The sequence below is a fragment of the Bos grunniens genome, chromosome 1 (genome assembly GCF_055505025.1).
Source record: "Bos grunniens cultivar Pamir isolate PY7600 chromosome 1, Bosgru_T2T1.0, whole genome shotgun sequence".
In the NCBI taxonomy this organism is placed as follows: Eukaryota; Metazoa; Chordata; class Mammalia; order Artiodactyla; family Bovidae; genus Bos; species Bos grunniens.
In genome coordinates, this window is record NC_141165.1 from 62,237,285 (window position 1) to 62,250,366 (window position 13,082).

Below are 13,082 nucleotides of genomic sequence, written 5' to 3' on the forward strand. Positions count from 1 at the left end.
GAGAAAAGAGAACTCTCCTACGCTGTTGGTGGGAATGTAAATTGGTTCAGTCAATATGGAAAATAGAATGGATGATTCCTTAAAAAACTAAAAATGGAGTTGCCGTATGATCCAGCAATCCTGTTCCTGGGCATATATTTGGAGAAAACTCGTAATTCGAGAAAATAACATGCACCCCAATGTACATAGTAGCACTATTTACAGTAGCCAGGACATGGAAACCACCTAAATGTCCATTCACTGATGAACGGATGAAGAAAATGTAATGTATGTATACACATACACATACATACCATGAAATACTCTTCAGCCATAAACAATGAAATAATGTCATTTGCACCAATATAGATGGACCTAGAGATTATCATACTAAGTGCAGTAGGCCAGAAAGAGAGGACAGATACATGATATCACTTACATGTGCAATCTAAAATAGGATACAAATGAACTTATGTATAAAACAGAAGCAGACTCAAACATAAAAAACAAACTTGTAGTTACAAAAAGGGGGAAGTGACAGGATGAAGGGAGATGAATGAGGATTTTGGGATCAGCAGATAACAAACTACTATCTATAAAATAAACAAGATCCTACTGTATGGCACTAGGAACTATATTCAATATTCTGTAATAAACTGTAGGGAAAAAGAATGTATATATATTGTGCTTCCATGGTGGTTCATATGGTTATGCATCTGCCTACAGTCTGGGAGACTCAAGTTTGATCCCTGGGTCAGGAAGATCCCCTGGAAAAGGGGGTGGCTAGTCACTCCAGTATTCTTGCCTATAGAAGTCCATGAACAAAGGAGTCTGGTGGGCTATAGTCCATGAAATCTTAAAGAGTTGGACATGACTGAGCGACCAACACACATATGTATTCATAGATTCATACACTGTATAACTGAATCACTTTGTTGTATACCAGAATCTAATACAACATTGCAAATCAACTATACTTAAAAAAAAAGATGCTTTGATAATTATTAGTGTATACATTAGAGAATTTGTAGTGTCATGGTTTAAGCACCATTTCATGTATACCTATAACTTAGCAACCTAAATAAGGCTAATGTGATTAGCTTGCCAAGGCCTGGAAGGGGTTATATTTAATAAAGAATATGTAAAAAGCTACATCCTGAGCTTTAGTAGGGAGTATGACTCAGAATCTTAATTTGATGGAGTTAATGTTGCTTTATTAATGAGCTATTAACATAGTAAATCCTGAAGTCATGTTAATCAGTTCATTAATAAACAAAGATTTTTATTTTTTTAACATAAAGATTAATGGATATTAATTAAAATTAAACCTGTTTTGTACATTAAAGTACAGACTAGTAATGTTGATAAATGTCATTTTGTCTCAAGCAGTACTTTAAAAAGCAAAGCTTAGTATAATTTTTTTTTATTAGAATGTTTTTAGACATGATTAAGTCATTTTATTTTGGCCCCTAATCAGCCTCCTAAGGTGTAATGAGAAATCTATTTCAATATACAAGTTTAATTTTCAGTTCTGTTGTTGTTTTAAGCAGAACTTTCTGTCAGTGGATGTGCCTGATTGTCTTAAGCTTGTTCAGCCCACCTGGTCTCTTTGGAAGCCCGGTCCCAGGTTCCGCGTTCACTCTTGAGCTGTCATTGTGCCCTTCTTTGCAGGGCCTTCACACAGGGCTCACAGGCTTTTACCTGTCCCCCCCGCTACCAGTTCTGTGAGGTCCCTGAAGCTGCCTCTGATTCTGCCATTTCATGCTCTTGTTCTCTGTACCCCTCAGCTTTGCCTTTGGATTACGGTTTCTGTTGTGTTATTTCATGTCTTGCATCTCAACAAAACTGTTTGCTCCTAGAGCAGGTAGCATGCAGTTGGCCACAGAGCCAATAAATACCAGCATCGTACTGCCTTGCGTTACTTTCCTTGGTTGACTTTTTAAAAAATCATTTAAAGAAAGTATGGATAGAATGTTGACTGACTCATTCTGCCCATAGCAGCCCCTGGTCATAATGTCTCCTTCACAACCCCTACGGCATCATCTGGACATCTTGGGAACAAAAGGTGTCCTTCTTAATTTGGGATTGCTCAAGTGTTTGATAGGTGAGGATACCCTCATTTCATCCACAAATTTGGTTCCAGATTAAATGACCTTTCAGTACTATTATAGTTTCTGAGGCTATAGTTTGTAAAGCCAACCTCTCTTAGTTTCTTAAAGCTCCAGTGTCATGGTACCATACTTGCTAAAGCAGGTGTGGGGTTGGGTGTTGTTGGGCAGATAATGAAAGCTCAGACCTCTAAAGCATATTTATGTGACCCAGAATGTCTCTTCTTTCAGGAAAACTGCCAGCTGAATAATGTTATTTCTAAAATTTATTTTACTAGTTGAGTTTTTTTGTTGTTGTTTAGTCACTAAATCTTATCCGACTCTTCATGACTCCATTAACTATAGCCCACCAAACTCCTCTGTCTATGGAATTTTCCAGGTGAGAATAGTGGAGTAGGTTGCTGTTTCCTTCTCCAGGGATCTTCCTGACCCAGGAATTGAACCTGGGTCTCCTGCCTTGCAGGTGGATTCTTTACCACTGAGCCACCAGGGAAGCCCAACTAGTTGAATTAGAGAACCGGAATTCAACATGCACTCTTTTTCCCCACTATGGAGAAGAGAAGATTAAAGTTAAGGAGGGAAGTACTCTGTACTCACAGAATATTTGCTAATAATACATACAATATTCTTTTTGTTGTTTTCCCTAGGTGATTGAAGACAATACTGGAGTCCGCCGGGTGGTGGTCACACCCCAATCTCCTGAGTGTTACCCTCCAAGCTACCCCTCGGCCATGTCTCCAACCCATCATCTACCCCCCTACCTGACTCACCACCCGCATTTCATCCATAACTCACACACAGCATACTACCCACCTGTTACTGGACCTGGAGATATGCCACCTCAGTTCTTCCCTCAGCATCATCTTCCTCCCACAATATACAGTGAGCAAGGTGAGTAGATTGCTGGCATCTTGAGCTGTTGGAACTGGTTACAAAACTAAAGTAGCTTTAGAGAGCCAGAGAGCCTTTGCTTCTTCTGTAATAAGCATGGTAGAGAAGGCTCTATCTGCTGTGTAAAGCTCATCGGAAATTCCTAGCTTTCTTTGTCCTCGGTTGTATCTTGAGACTCTTTCTTTGTATTGTTTTCAAATTCTGTCCCCATCCCATCCCTCAGAGTGCAGGTCGTGGGCAAGCCACTTCTCATTTCAGAAAAGAGGCAGTAATCTATCATATGTTTCCATGTCCTATTAACATACTTTTATATGAGAGTGGCCTGAGACAGAGCTGGAGCACATTAGTTCTTAGGCATCCATATGGTCGAGCAGTGGAAGGGAACTTACTAAGGATTTTGTGCCGCATTTCCAATGATAGAAGACTGTGAGGTCTCAGTAACCTTTGAGTTTCTTGGATGCTCTTTTGCAATCTTGGCAGAACTCAAAATCCTCTCACTGTTGACATGGTCTTCCTGAATGCTGTTTTTAGTTTGAGAATAGCTATGAGTGCAGCCACAGTTTCACTGTTTGTTAGGCAGATACTTACCTTGAAATGAAAAGGGCCTCAGAGATACTGGCATTATGTCTTGTTAGTTTTGGCCTTGGTATTGGTTTAGTCTGAAGCCCTTCTCTGTCAAAATGGATACTAAGAAACCAGATAAGTAAGGGTAAAATTAGACTTTAAACACCAGAACTTTGCAAAGTAACTTTCTTCTGTGTCTGACTATGAATTGCTTCAAACATTTATTATGTTGGTTTACAGATAAAGTACATGAGAAACGTCTTCTTGTTTTAGAGGCTGTTATTATGTTATTCATTGATTTTATATATATATATGGCTATATATATAAATATATATAATATATATTATATATAATTATATAAAATATAATTATATATTTATATATTATGTAATTTTATATATTATAATATATTATACAATATAATATTATATATTATATACAATATAATATATTATAATTATATATTATATACAATATAATATAAATAATAGCCATGTTTATATTTATATATATTTATATAAATAAATATAAATATATATATAAATGTGTATATAAAATAAGTATATATATTTATATAAAATAAACATATATATATATATATAGCTATTTTAAGTGAAATCATCAGTATCCTATTTTAACTTAGGGATAGAATTTAATTTTTTTTTATAGTAGCATTTAGAAAGAAATTTAATATAATTCAAAAAGCTTAAACACTATTATAATAGGGTATAGAGAGGTGACAGCAAAAGACGAAATTCATACTTTAAATGCATAGAGGCATCAATAACTTCTTATTGCTGTAGTCTTCTTGCCTAGTAACATAACACTCCAGAACATCAGACACTGGGCATATTCCATGAAAATATTTTGATAAAAACTGAACAATTTCAGTTAGTTGAGAATAGTTTTTAAAAACATATTCAGTACTCATACAAGACACATTAAATATTTGAGTACTTTTCAGTTTTCTAGTTGGGTCTGAGCTTAATGACAGTGTGAAAAGCCTTGGCTGTTGACTCATTACTCGATGAAGAGTGTATGACCTGCCTTATTTTAGCAGTCTTTAGTAGGTCCCTATGAGTCTGACACGACTGAGCAATTTCACTTTCACTTTTCACTTTCATGCATTGGAGAAAAAAATGGCAACCCACTCCAGTGTTCTTGCCTGGAGAATCCCAGGGACGGGGGAGCCTGGTGGGCTGCCGTCTATGGGGTCGCACAGAGTCGGACACGACTGAAGCGACTTAGCAGCAGCAGCAGCAGCAGTAGGATACCATACAATTACTGTTTTGTGAATGGTGTCTTTTATAATTTACACAATAGTATGATTTAAGTTATTAGAATTAAGCAAAAAAAAAAAAACACTTGTCTTCATTGAATTAGGGTGTTTTGATCTGTTTTCATTAACACAGAACAATAATGTAAAATAAATGAAAGTGCTGTCTTCATTGATTCCTAATTAAACAGAAAACAAAAATCTTTCGCTTTATAAATAAAAAGCCTTTTATATATTCTTGTACCTTAGTTCTCAATGTATATGCACCTAAAAGTAATTCAGACATTTAGTTTCCCAAACTGTATGCATTTTAAACGTTATTGATGGTTTTAAATATTACTCTATCAGTACCCATGGTGAATTTTTAAGTCTCACGTGTAATATCTTGTGATATTTAAAATCTTTACCATTCTTTTTCTGTGTTTAGACATGATTTACCTGGGCATGCACTCTGTGAATAGAATTGTGTTTCTCTAGTGAAAACTGGTTATCTTGTAAGTTCAGTTCAGTTGCTCAGTCATGTCTGACTCTTTGTGACTCCATGAACCACAGCACACCATGCCTCCCTGTCCATCACCAACTCCTGGAGTCCACCCAAACCAATGTCCATCGAGTCGGTGATGCCATCCAACCATCTCATCCTCTGTCGTCCCCTTCTCCTCCTGCCCTCAATCTTTCCCAGCATCAGGGTCTTTTCCAATGAGTCAGCTCTTCACATCAGGTGGCCAAAGTATTGGAGTTTCAGCTTTAACATCAGTCCTTCCAATGAACACCCAGGACTGATTTCCTTTAGGATGGACTGGTTGGATCTCCTTGTCGTCCAAGGGAAGATTTGCTTTTTAAAGATCTTCCTCAAGCTATGTGAACAGAAAGAAAATGAAAAGTGGAGCTTTACCATTCAACAGTTGAAACATGGTTGTTCAGTTATGTAGGGTGACTTTACATTGCTGATGTGCCTAGAACAGTGCTGGTTTAGGTCTTGTGTCCAGATAAATAATTAGAAGTGTTCCCTAGTTACCCTCAGAAGTACCCGGATTTGGATCACTCTGTGCATGTGAGACCTTTTTTATTTTGTTATAAACATATAAGGACCCAATGTCTGTGTTCTATATTATCATTTTTATTAGTATTTAAATATAATTTTTAATTGCTTAAAAAAGTTCAATTTAAAATATGTGTTTTCACCTCAGATCATAAGATTATTTCACAGGCTTCCGTTTTCTTTTGAGCCATGTAAAAATATGGATGGTGAAGCCAGGTGACATTCTACTAGTCAGTCAGCGTGTTTTCTGATTACCCCAGAATACAAGTTTAGACAATAGATGGTTATGTCTGGCACCAGGTTGCAAAGGTGGCTTATATGTAATACTGTAATCTCTTGAACATTTCCCTTAATTCTGTGAGCTTTGATTATTTTTAATGGAAATTTTTCATCTCTTCATTTTAATAGATTTTGTTCAAATGTTGTTGGCTCTTCTAGATGGCACAAATAACCTCTTATATTCTTGTTGCTGTATATTTTCCAGTAGAAATATTCTGTCTATAAGGATAAGCATACATTTAAATGTTTTGATTCTGAGGGCTTATTACTTAAGGAGGTATTTGTTAATTCTTTTTTTCTAGATTGCAACTACTAAGAACAATTGACAGGCAAATTCAAGCTTAATTATATATTCAACTAGAATATGAACTCTTGATAGAAAAGACTCTTTAATATTTTCCACAATCTCTTGAACATTTGTGAACACACAGTATAATTTTTTTAATTATTAATTATTCCTTTATTGGTTAGAAATGAATGGGAGTATTTTAAACATGTATAACATGCATACCACTCTCTTAAAAATATTTTATACTGTATTTACTGTAAAATGTTAACTTCTTCCTTCAGGAGACAGATCATTTGACCATCTAAGACTTTATTATTGAAGATGTAGACTGAGTTTGCATTTCTCCTAACCGTTCTTTTAGAAATTATACCACTCTATGGAATGTCGAGTTACATCACCCGAGAAGACCAGTATAGCAAACCTCCGCACAAAAAGCTGAAAGACCGCCAGATTGACCGCCAGAATCGCCTCAACAGCCCTCCTTCTTCAATCTACAAGAGTAACTGCACCACCGTGTACAATGGCTATGGCAAGGGCCACAGCGGTGGCGGTGGTGGAGGCGGGGGAGGTGGCAGCGGCGGTGGGCCGGGCATTAAGAAAACAGAGCGGCGAGCAAGAAGCAGTCCAAAGTCAAATGATGCAGACTTGCAAGGTAATGTTCAAAGAAGTTTGCCACGAAGAGTGAATTACGAGTTTTACAGAAGAAGTTTATATCATGGCAGTTGGTCTTGCTCAGAATGATAGGGTAGACCTTCTCTTATCTTTGCTTAGCAAGAACAGGATATTGTATCTCTCTTTTTAATTACTCCTTCATGGCAGAAATATTATTTCTTTGGTCACTTGGGCTGTGTAACAGTCTACTTGATATCAGTAACAACTATCTGAAAATGTTTTCACATTGGCTTACTTCTGTTGTTTCATTAACTAGACAGATGTAGGAGGGAGTCTAAGTAAAACCAAGTGTAGGGGTAGTTTAAATCTCAACATAACTATACCTCATAAAACCAGATGTAATTAATTCTATACTGTAGTAAAATTTATCATCTTGTAAGGCAGTATATTTCTGGCTCCCTCATCAGTCATTGTTTAATGCCACCTTTGGCATCTTGAATGAAGTATTCATAGACCAAGAATGAGAAGGAAGAAATAGTGTCACCACATCCAGATAGAGAGATATCAGCTCAAAGGGCATGTTGGGGTTTTTTTTTTTTTTTGGTAGATTAATTTTGTGACTATAAGATCAGTTAATTTGGGGAAGAAGGTATGTATGTTATAAATGAAGTTTTTAGATGAGATTTAGACACAATCTGTTCTTACACCACAGGAGTTAAAAACAAGCTTTTTATATGAGTATATGTAGAAGATTGACTTAAGGGAAGCCAAAGAAGAACATTTTGATAAGTTAGGTGAGATTCAGTTCAGTTCAGTTCAGTTCAGTCGCTCAGTCGTGTCCGACTCTTTGTGACCCCATGAATCGCAGCATGCCAGGCCTCCCTGTCCATCAACAACTCCTGGAGTTCACTCAGACTCACATCCATCGAGTCAGTGATGCCATCCAGCCATCTCATCCTCTGTCGTCCCCTTCTCCTCCTGACCCCAATCTCTCCCAGCATCAGAGTCTTTTCCAATGAGTCAACTCTTCACACGAGGTGGCCAAAGTACTGGAGTTTCAGCGTTTGCATCATTCCTTCCAAAGAAATCCCAGGGCTGATCTTTAGAATGGACTGGTTGGATCTCCTTGCAGTCCAAGGGACTCTCAAGAGTCTTCTCCAACACCACAGTTCAAAAGCATCAATTCTTACAGATGTAGATAAAACAAAGACATGTAAGAGACAAGGTCAGAACTGATTATAATATGGTTAAATATATTCCTTCCTTTTTGGACTTCAACCAGGTAGAAAAAGTCACTGTGTATGTGAGAATATGTTTGTGAATGAAAACTATTTAGTGTGTGGTTGATTGTGTAGGGAAGAATGGCTTCTGTCAAGGCTGAGGAAAATTAGGTAAAACCAGACTTCAGTATCAGCATTTTGCCCCATGTTATTTACATGAGTGAACTGTGGCATGAAAAAGAGTAATAATAAGATATAGTGAAAAATGAACAGTAATTTCTCTAAGTGAAATGAACTATAGATGCGTTTCATTTTGTTCTTTATTCTTTTCTGTATTTTCCAAGTTATATTTAATTATCATGTACTATTATTACAGTTATTAAAGCATAAATAAGTATATATGAGAAACCCAAGATTTAAGAGGCTTTTAAATAGCTCCTAGAGGAAAGTACTATGTCTGTTATATAGAATAAATTTTAGTTAAATGATACTACAATTTCAAAGTTTGAAATTAAGGTATTAACAATGTTGTAAATTTAAATCATGGTATATAAAATAATTTATACACATACACACAAACACACAAGATTAGAAATAGGTTTCCCTGGGAGAATTTTCATCTATAGAAAAGAGAAAAAGAATGTATTAGCTGTCTTCAGAGAGCTTACCAAGTCTGAATACCTTGACTACTTGATTGATTCTTTAATAATTTTTGCCCTGCCTTGTATCAGAAAAGATTTAAGACAGAACATAGATAAATATAATACAGGCAAATAAAATAAATTTAGGAGGATCTAAGAGGCTGAGAGATTATAAGAGAAGGTAAATAAGATGAAGCAGGGTTGAAGTTAGCATACAAAATTAATGTATTATGAATTAGCTTCTGCAAAACTAAGTACCTTCCTTAAAAATGCAATTATTTCTTTTTGTATATATTTAAATATGTAAGCTACCCTATATTTTAATATCCTGTCATAGCTATCAGAGAGGAAATGGATTTGCATTGAAATCAACACTGAAATGCTTGTTAATGTACATGTGTTTACAGGCATTCTGTCATTTTACCTTATGACAGAGAATATAATTATTCTGAGCACCTCAAACTCTTTGCTTTTGTGTAGAAAACATGTTACTGTGTTGGTAACAATGAGATTACTTTTGCTATGGCCTTTTAGAAGTGTGTGTTTCACAATGAAAATAGAAAATATTTTTCTCTCACCTTCAGTTCAAGCTCAGTATGTTACTCCTGTTCTCATCATACTATTTGCCTCCTCAGAATCACTCCAAGTGCTACTCTCCAGGGGGTTTAGCCATGAAACATAAAATCAGATGGAGTATTATCTTATACTCTTGCTCATTCCAGTAACGATCTGCAGGAGTTTACATGTTGGATAAAAAATATGTATTTACCCAAATGAATTGAAAATTTATACCCTGATCCCCAAAAATGCACATGTATGTTTAGAGCAGCTTTACTCATAAGTGCAAAAACTTGAAAGCAACCAGAATGTCCTTCAGTAAGTAAATGGATAAATAAACTGGTATATCCATATAAGAAATATTACTCTGCACCAAAAAGGAATGTGCTGTCTAGCTATGAATGACATGGAGCCACCTTAAATATGCATTATTAAGTAAAACAAGTCAGTCTGAAGGGGCTACATAATGTGTGATTCCAACTACCTAATAGGAAAAGACAAAATTACGGAAATGGCAAAAAGACCTACAGTTGTCAGAGATTGGGGGAGGGAGGGATGAATAAGCCAAGCACAGAGGATTTGAGGGCAGTGAAACGACTCTGTCTGGTACTGTAATGGTAGGCTTATATCATACACGTTTGTCAAAACCCATACAGTGTGCAACACTAAGAGCTACATGTAGGCGAATGTAAACTGTGGACCTGGTGGTGTGTCAGTATACATCACTTGTAACAAGTGTACTGCTCTGGTGTGGATTTTGATAGGTGGGAGAGAATACATGTATGTGGGGATGGGGTGTATCTGGGTGTTCTTTCTAACTGCTCAGTTTTGCTCTGCAACTAAGTCTTCTGTAAAAAGTAGTGTATAAAAAAAAATCTAAGGAAACTGAGGACAAATAAAAGGAAGACATGAGTAATGTTGTGTATAAAAGAATCCCGCAGAGTTGCCTGATGCTGTTGTTTAGTCGCTTAGTCCCGTTGACTCTTTGTGACTCTATGGACTGCAGCACACCAGGCTTCCCTGTTCATCACTATCCCCAGAATTTGTTCAAACTCATGTCCACTGAGTCAGTGATGCCATCCATCCATATCGTCCTCTGTTGTCCCCTTTTCCTCCTGCTTTCAATCTTTCCCAGCATCAGGGTCTTTTCCAGTGAGTCATCTCTTCCCATCAGGTGGCCAAAGTATTGGAGCTTCAGCATCTGTCCTTCCAGTGAATATTAAGGGTTGATTTCTTTCAGGATTAACTGGTTCGATCTCCTTGCAGTCCAAGGGACTCTCAAGAGTCTTTTCCAACACCACAGTTCAAAAGCATCAATTCTTCAGCGCTCAGCCTTCTTTATGGTCCAGCTCTTACATCCGAACATGACTACTGGAAAAACCAGTTAGGCTCTAGAGTAGTCAATGAAGCAGAAGTAGATATTTTTCTGGAATTCTCTTGCTTTTTCTATGATCTAGCAGATGTTGGCAATTTGATCTCTGATTCCTCTGCCTTTTCTAAATCCAGCTTGTATATCTGGAAGTTCTCAGTTCACATACTGTCGAACACTAGCTTGAACGATTTTATATGTCATCTCTTTGGCTTTGAGCCTCCAGGTTGTCCAAGCAGAGAGGGAATCATGAATCAGGTGGAGGGAGTGAACAAAAGCTCCTCTTGTTTGTGGAGTCCATTATGTTGATTATAATGGTTCAGCCCTGTGGGCCTCAAAATGTGGGTTGTTGGCTAAACGGATCACACAATTCTTCTTCTGCCTTCTTTTAAGTGAGAACATTCTCCCAGAGCATCTTTTTCCTTGAATATACAGCAATTGACTTCTGTACCTGGGAAATACATCTTTCAGATAATTCATAAGTTTACAATACCATCTGATTAATATTACTTCAGTTCAGTCACTCAGTCATGTCCGACTCTTTGTGACCCACAGCACGCCAGGCCTCCCTGTCCATCACCAACTCCCGGAGTTCACTCAGACTCACATCCATTGAGTCAGTGATGCCATCCAGCCATCTCATCCTCTGTCGTCCCCTTCTCCTCCTGCCCTCAATCTTTCCCAGCATCAGGGTCTTTTCCAATGAGTCAGCTCTTCGCATCAGGTGGCCAAAGTACTGGAGTTTCAGCTTCAACATCAGTTCTTCCAATGAACACCCAGGACTGATCTCCTTTAGGATGGACTGGTTGGATCTCCTTGCAGTCCAAGGGACTCTCAAGAGTCTTCTCCAACACCACAGTTCAAAAGCATCAATTCTTTGGCACTCAGCTTTCTTTATAGTCCAACTCTCACATCCATACATGACCACTGGAAAAACCATAGCCTTGAATAGATGGACCTTTGTTGGCAAAGTAATGTCTCTGCTTTTGAATATGCTATCTAGGTAGGTCATAACTTTCCTTCCATGGAGTAAGCCTCTTTTAATTTCATGGCTGCAGTCACCATCTGCAGTGATTTTGGAGCCAAGAAAAATAAAGTCTGACACTGTTTCCCCATCTATTTGCCATGAAGTGGTGGGACCAGATGCCATGATCTTCGTTTTCTGAATGTCGAGCTTTAAGCCAACTTTTCCACTCTCGTCTTTCACTTTCATCAAGAGGCTGTTTAGTTCTTCTTCACTTTCTGCCATAAGGGTGGTGTCATCTGCATATCTGAGGTTATTGATATTTCTCCTGGCAATCTTGATTCCAGCTTGTGCTTCCTCCAGCCCAGCGTTTCTCATGATGTACTCTGCATAGACGTTAAATAAGCAGGGTGACAGTAAACAGCCTTGACATACTCCTTTTCCTATTTGGAACCAGTCTGTTGTTCCATGTCCAGTTCTAACTGTTGCTTCCTGAACTGCATACAGATTTCTCAAGAGGCAGGTCAGGTGGTCTGGTATTCCTATGTCTTTCAGAATTTTCCACAGTTTATTGTGATCCACATAGTCAAAGGCTTTGGCATAGTCAATAAAGCAGAAATAGATGTTTTTCTGGAACTCTCTTGCTTTTTCGATGACCCATCGGATGTTGGCAATTTGATCTCTGGTTCCTCTGCCTTTTCTAAAAGCAGCTTGAACATCTGGAAGTTCACGGTTCACATATTGGTGAAACCTGGCTTGGAGAAATTTAAGCATCACTTTACTAGTGTGTGAGATGAGTGCAATTGTGCAGTAGTTTGAGCATTCTTTGGCATTGCCTTTCCTTGGGATTGGAATGAAAACTGACCTTTTCCAGTCCTGTGGCCACTGCTGAGTTTTCCAAATTTGCTGGCATATTGAGTGCAGCACTTTCACAGCATCATCTTTCAGGATTTGAAATAGCTCCACTGGAATTCCATCACCTCCACTAGCTTTGTTCATAGTGATGCTTCCTAAGGCCCACTTGACTTTACATTCCAGGATGTCTGGCTCTAGGTGAGTGATCACACCATTGTGATTATCTGGGTCATGAAGCTCTTTTTTGTACAGTTCTTCTGTGTATTCTTGCCACCTCTTCTTAATGTTTTCCGCTTCTGTTAGGTCCCTAACATTTCTGTCCTTTATTGAGCCCATCTTTGCATGAAATGTTCCCTTGGTATCTCTAATTTTCTTGAAGACATCTCTAGTCTTTCCCATTCTGTTGTTTTCCTCTATTTCTTTGCACTGATTAC

At 37.7% G+C, this 13,082-nt stretch overlaps 1 protein-coding gene across 40 annotated transcripts in view; it reads left to right on the plus strand.

Annotated features, from left to right (window-relative positions):
• Nucleotides 1-13,082, plus strand: part of FNDC3B (fibronectin type III domain containing 3B) — a 361,710-nt gene that overhangs the window by 205,163 nt on the left and 143,465 nt on the right. For 34 of the 40 annotated variants that reach the window (XM_086394520.1, XM_086394600.1, XM_086394566.1 and 31 more), the window contains 2 exons: nucleotides 2,735-2,978; nucleotides 6,791-7,081. In XM_086394520.1, coding sequence (XP_086250646.1) covers nucleotides 2,735-2,978; nucleotides 6,791-7,081 — 535 coding nt within the window. The remainder of the gene's footprint in view (nucleotides 1-2,734; nucleotides 2,979-6,790; nucleotides 7,082-13,082) is intronic. The other 6 variants (XM_086394606.1, XM_086394607.1, XM_086394608.1 and 3 more) reach the window with 1 other exon arrangement.